We start from the raw sequence: 6,381 nt of genomic DNA on the forward strand, positions 1-6,381 counted from the left end.
GCCGGCTATTATTCGCCCCGGACATTGTTCATGCCTGACACAAATAGTCGACCTACTTCTGCCATCATCTATTTTCCTATCTGAATCTGTGTTTTTTCCCCTCAAATTCCCTATTATATGCCATTGTTTAATTCTTTTCCGTTATGGTTTTCATTTAGGGTTATTTGATTATATGACTAATCATTAAAGTCACACAAGTTCCTGCCAAGTACATGTCGATTAACTTGAATTTTATTATAATTTTATTCATGTTTTCATTCTCAACAAATTTATTTTCTCTTTTAACTTTGAAGAGAATAATTTGGTTCAGTAGAATTACCGCCACGATAAATAAAACTAGGCCGATCAAGGAAGCTTTCAACTTCTTCAGTTCAAAACCTCAAGCTTTAAATTCCTGAATGTCTGCGCCAAGTGGTCTAAACACAGCTTCCACTTCACTTTCGTCAACTTCCTCCAAGCTTGATGGGTTCCACTTTGGATTCTGCAAAACATATGGTGAATATTACAGAGAAAGATACATCAAAATGCCATCTATATATTGTATAATATAAGACAATCATTACATATTGCTAGCAATTTAACAATGTATCATATTAACTAGAATAATCACTCTAAATGTATCAACCATGATAAGTCAAAAATATGTAGAATTAATTCATATTTTGTGAATTTGTATTCGGATGATACTCGGTACCTGATCTTTGTCCACTAAGACTGCCCGGACACCTTCAGCAAAATCACCTCGTAGAGCAGATCTTAGAGCAATTCGATATTCAGTTTTCATCACACCAGTTAGCTGAATGTAACCATGTGCAGAGTAAAAAGCATGTTACTTTCACTGGGCACCATTAGAGCAGCAAAATGCAAAGAATCAGAAACGGAAAAGTTGAATAATATAGATCCAAAATTTTACCTTGGATAATTCATTGTCAGATTTTCCATATGCTGATGCAACTTTGGAGAAATACTTTTGCGTCAAACAAAGTGAAAATGGAGCACCTTTTCCAAGACCTTGAAGAGCCTCATTAGCCCACTGCACCACTGGAAATAGACAGAAGGAGAGAACTAAGATGAACATATACCACAGAAAACATGTTCCTAGAGGACAGTCAAATACTATTTTGTTATTTCAATTTTTGTTTGGTAGACCAAATGGGTTGCATTAGTTTACCTGAGGCTTCACGACTTGATTGATGTTTTTTAAGCTCTTCAAATATCTCCTTAACTGACCTTTTGGGTCCAAAGGATGAAACTATTTGAGGTAAAAGTGACTTCAAATGGGCCTCATTCTCAGGATCAGTCTTGTATTTTGCCAAAAGTGCTTTGATATCCTGATCTGGATCCTCGGAACTGTATCAACAAAATTTTAGATGAATTTTCAAGTGGGTGGCAGAGAATCTATAAATTAGGATCACTACATAATTCCCCTATTATAGATAAGGCAGCAGATTTTTTGGTTGAAGCCATGAAGAAATTCCATCTGAAGACCACAAGTATATGCATCACAAACCTCATTTTGATTAAAGAATCTATTAATAGATTAGTTTAACAACATGGTTCTAAGTCACCACCATTTAAGATACTAAGCAACAAAAGCACTAAAACTAAAATCCTCGAAGTGGTGGGTTTCTCATTATCTAATCATCTTATTCTAATCACATGCTAAGTAATCCATATCAAGGCCATAATATAATTCAGTTAGATTGGAACAGATGCAGCAAACTCATTTCCATTAAAACAAAAGCAGCCACTCAAAATAGAAAGATAATTGGAAATTTACAAGGTAACTGCCAAAAGGGCCTCCTTTAGAGGACCTACATTCCCAGATGGGACATAATCTGTTCCAAGTCCAACAAACAATGCATCAGAAGGCGTGGAAATCCTTTTTCCAGTCAATCCAAGATAAGCACCTGTAACACTTTTTACAGTTACTTAAACAGAAAAACAAAGAGATAACAAAGTAAAGAAAGAAGGACACCATCAACTACTAAAAAAACTATATGTATTTGAACATATATAGCAATGCATGTCTAAAAGGCAGAAGTTATGAAGAATAAATAAGTAGGCATTTTACAAGAAACAAAAACTTAAAAAAAAAAAAGAATAAAAAAACAACAGCTTCACTTTGAGAAAACATTAAATTAATTAGAGGCTTAAATAGAAGGAATTTTAACCCTATCTACAACTATGCTCAAAAAGAGAGAGAGAAATCAGGAATCAAACGAATTCTTAAAGTATTTACATATTAACAACAAAACCAAATCCCAAGACAAAAAATGATGTAGGGATTATTATATCATAGGATGAACGTATCCAATTCCTCAACCAAGAGAATGTATACATTGCTTCAAGAACAGAAAGCATCAGAGAACCAAGTTTAACCGGTAAAAAGGAATTCCTGATGATCAAATTCTGAGCAAGAGAGAGGCTCAGCTAAAACTACAGCACCTACTGTTTCATAGGAGCCATCCTATCCATAGAAACCAAATTGCGAAAAAGAAAGAAAATGAATCTTTAAGATAATCAAAAGAGAGGTTCAAATTATTTAAATGTCCTCATCATCAATGGAATGTTGGCATATATTGCCCAAGATGGATATGTCAAATCTATTTGACCTAGTAAAAAATTACAGGTGAAGGAACACTAGAACAGACAAAAGAAAGAAAATGAAAAATCTCTTTTGGTCACCCAAAAAAAAAGCACAGAGTCAAACTTAGAAGATTTGTGGCAAAACATCTAGTGCATGTAAGTAAGCTTTTTACAATCAGGAAAATGATATGTAAAAGAGAGAGACTCTGCAACAGCTAGCCCAAAATCCTAAGTCCAATATAAATAATTAAGAACATAGTAGTGCATATCCAACACTGGCAGAAAGCCAATTCTGTTTATCACACTTCAGATAATGCAAACCATACCAACTGATCCTCCTCCTGGACTTTTTGCCGCGATATATGAAAATCCAACATCTGGGAATAAGCCAATTCCATTTTCTGGCATGGCTAGAACAGTCCTCTGAAATGGATTCACAAACATAGAATTGGAGATCAGAAATTTATATGTCCATTACACATTAAAATATTAAGACCAAGTGATCTCCGTATAACAAGTCAACAAATTTACACCTCTGTTATAATTCTGTAGCGACCATGACCAGACAGGCCAATTCCAAAACCCATTGTTATGCCATCCATGAAGCTCAAATATGGTTTCTTGTAGTCAGAAATTTTGCATATCAGAGAATACTCTGCAGTAAATACCTGACAGAAAATGCAGCATAATACAGAATATTTACTTAACTGATAAAATAAAACATAAGCACAAATCTAGAAAGACAATCCATGGAATATATATTGAAACAGAGAAAAAACAAGGCTGAATCCAAGCAATAAGAACAAAATCAAAGCATCATAATTAGTAGCAGAAGAAGTGTCAAAAACAGTTCAATATCAAGCTCATAATAGAACAATACATCTGTATTAATGTAAATAATCTAGCAAGAAGGATGATTAGCTTGATATTCAACAGCGTGAGACAAGGTGAATGACACAAAGAACAACATGGGCACATGTAGACCAGTGACTGGATGAGTGCTTATCCTTATATAGACATATCAGAAGTCATAGTTTTAGCTACTTCTCTCATATTCAACATCATCTCAATTATTTTTCTGGCACGGTTATTAAGCAAAAACACTTTAATCACAATAAAATTTATTAAACACAAACAAATTTATAACTAGATTGTGATCCTCCTCTAAATAGTAGAGAGGAAAAACCAATACTTGTTTGACTGACACAAACCATGTTTGAGAAGTAAAATTTTGACACACAAGTCTTCTATCATAACATAAATGTCAACTATAGACATCTGTTTCCCGGATTTAAATTTGAATAAAATTATTTTAGGTTTCTAAAAAAAAAATCTTCTAGGTGCATTTTGTGGATTATTTTAAATAAACATAGCGAGATGGCCCCTTTAGGACTGACAATGACTAAGCAAAATGGTTTCTCAGAGGTTGATCACTGATTTATTGGCACTTAAGTAAATAAGATAGAGAAGGTATATTATATTTGACTTGATTTAAAGCAAAATGCATTATATATTGTGATGAGTTTCATATTCTATAGTTATGACACAAGGAGACCTCAATCATATCTGAAAGTTGATTTTTGGTTGTTATCTGCTTGACATCACCGCCTGCATATAAACTAAGATCTAGGTTATACAGACAAGTTTTGAGAAAGTCAAGTTATAATAAATAACACAATAACCTACACAACAATGTTAGAAATATGAAAAAGGAAAACCAAATGGTTTGAATGGTGCTTTAAAGCGATCAACAACAGATCAAGTGAGCAGTGAACGGCCCCAATACAAGACATGCATTATAAGGAAACCTTTTGCACGAGAGGTGTGTTTTTGTCTCGTTGAATTTCAGCAGCAACCCCCTTGATATCCATACCTGCATTTGTAATGAAAGGTCACCTTTGAAACCTACCCTAAAACTAAATAGAAGATAACCTAGGAATGTTTATACACATGCATGGATAAATTTGTAAAATAAAATTGACGCAAATGAAACTTAGAAAAAGTCCTTCGACAGAAAACCAGAGATAAAAGGCAGATCGATGTTATTGAATAACAACAAAGAAACTCTATTGTTCCTTAATTACCTGCACAGAAGGCACGAGGTGAGCTACCCTCAACCAGCACACACTTGACCCTTGGGTCTGATTCCCATTCATCAAGAAAATTCTTGTATTTTATGTCCATATCTGTACCACCACAGGCCTGCAAGTTAGTATAAACAGAACCCAACAACTGAAGAAAAGCATCAGAAAATTCAAACTGAAGTCAGCATATATATATATATATATATATATATATATGTATATGTACATATACATGTACATATGTACATACACATGTACATATGTACATACACATGTACATATGTACATACACATGTACATATGTACATACACATGTACATATGTACATACACATGTACATATGTACATGTACATATACATATGTATATATATATATATATATATACATACACACATATAAAAGCTATCTGGTATGATTGAATGGACACAGTAACAAATTCAATGTTCAGGCTTGACAAAAATGATTGATTTTAAAAATGTTGAATAGTCCAAAAATATTAAAACTAAAGGATGTTTTGCTCCATCTTGCAAATAGACTTAATCAAATAGTTCTCCAGCTAGACAAGAAGGCATGCAAACAATCTTAAGCCATTCATGTCATTCATTTAACCGGTCAACTTCATTCACACTTCTCATTCCACAAAGAATGACACTAAGAACCACCTAAACTATAAAAAAGGGAGAAAAAAATGTTAATATCAGTTCAGCTAGCAAATGAATTTAGATTAAAAAATCAGTCAAAGATAAAAAAACATATTGTCTGCCAAATTTTCATTCTCGTTTTCAGTTCTACAATATCATCAAGCACTGACAAAAAGTGCAACTCAGATGAAACAGCAATCAAAACGTTAAAGTGGCAAATCAAACTTTGACGGATATAGCTACAGTGCTGGACCTTATCCATATCCAAAAAAAAACTTGTAACATTAGAAACGCAAATTAGTTAGACGTCAACTCAAATTATTTAGTCTTACAGATTCATACATCATTAAACTGTAGAAATCTGTCAAAATTTAATACACACACACACACACTCAGACACACCATATCTATTCGTCATAAGTAAATAAATAATTCCATTTCTAACCTACTCTTATCTAACATTATACGAATTTACCAGCTACACACTCTAAATAATATTAATTACAAGATGACGCCCTGTGTGTCGCAATTCAGCAATTCAATAACAGAAAAGAAATAAAAATGAGAAAAAAATAAAGAAATAACCTAGATTCATGGCGTTGAGAGCTTTGGGACGATCGAGAGTGATGACAGCGACGCCGTTTGGATGAACAATTCCTTTGACAAACTCCTCGGTCCCAGAAGTAGCCATGATCGCGTATGTTCGGCAGGTGAAGTTAGTGTAGTTGGAGAGAGCGAATGATGATTTTGTTAGGATTTGACAAGCAGTGAGTAAGCCTCTCATGGTTTATTTATAAAAGGAAAGTAGAAATGTGAGGAGGAGACTAAAATGCCGGTATTTCCATTTTCTTCTTTACCTATTTGAAATTCCGCCACTTTAAAGAGGCCCGTTGGGCCTGTACCTCACTTTCGTTCATAGTTGGGTCTGTTGTTAGAAAACCGATACAAGCTAAATTTTCATGGGTAAAGTTACACCTCACATACCTTTTATCCTTTTTCTGATTTGATGCGATTTAAAAATTTTTTCAAATCAAATTAAAAAAGATTTAAAAATTTTCAAAATAAA

At 33.6% G+C, this 6,381-nt stretch overlaps 1 protein-coding gene across 1 annotated transcript; it reads right to left on the minus strand.

Moving 5' to 3' along the window:
- Window positions 1-215: 215 nt before the first annotated feature.
- Window positions 216-6,155, minus strand: LOC123201177 (3-hydroxyisobutyryl-CoA hydrolase-like protein 3, mitochondrial). The gene is made up of 10 exons (XM_044616652.1): window positions 5,901-6,155; window positions 4,674-4,775; window positions 4,398-4,462; window positions 3,123-3,257; window positions 2,916-3,012; window positions 1,781-1,910; window positions 1,172-1,350; window positions 914-1,041; window positions 695-796; window positions 216-481 (listed from the first exon to the last, which is right to left on the minus strand). Exons 1-10 carry the CDS (start codon window positions 6,097-6,099, stop codon window positions 380-382), a joined length of 1,239 nt encoding a protein of 412 aa, XP_044472587.1. The 5' UTR covers window positions 6,100-6,155; the 3' UTR covers window positions 216-379.
- Window positions 6,156-6,381: the final 226 nt, after the last annotated feature.

The sequence above is a fragment of the Mangifera indica genome, chromosome 17 (genome assembly GCF_011075055.1).
Source record: "Mangifera indica cultivar Alphonso chromosome 17, CATAS_Mindica_2.1, whole genome shotgun sequence".
Lineage (NCBI taxonomy): Eukaryota > Viridiplantae > Streptophyta > Magnoliopsida > Sapindales > Anacardiaceae > Mangifera > Mangifera indica.

Excerpts from the sequence above, each read along its gene's own strand:
- LOC123201177 (XM_044616652.1), bottom strand. The coding sequence starts at position 6,099 with ATGAGAGGCTTACTCACTGCTTGTCAAATCCTAACAAAATCATCATTC. Across the intron at positions 4,463-4,673 it reads ACCTCGTGCCTTCTGTGCAG|GTATGGATATCAAGGGGGTT; the intron begins GTAATTAAGGAA and ends TTACAAATGCAG. Across the intron at positions 1,911-2,915 it reads TCCAGGAGGAGGATCAGTTG|GTGCTTATCTTGGATTGACT; the intron begins GTATGGTTTGCA and ends AAAGTGTTACAG.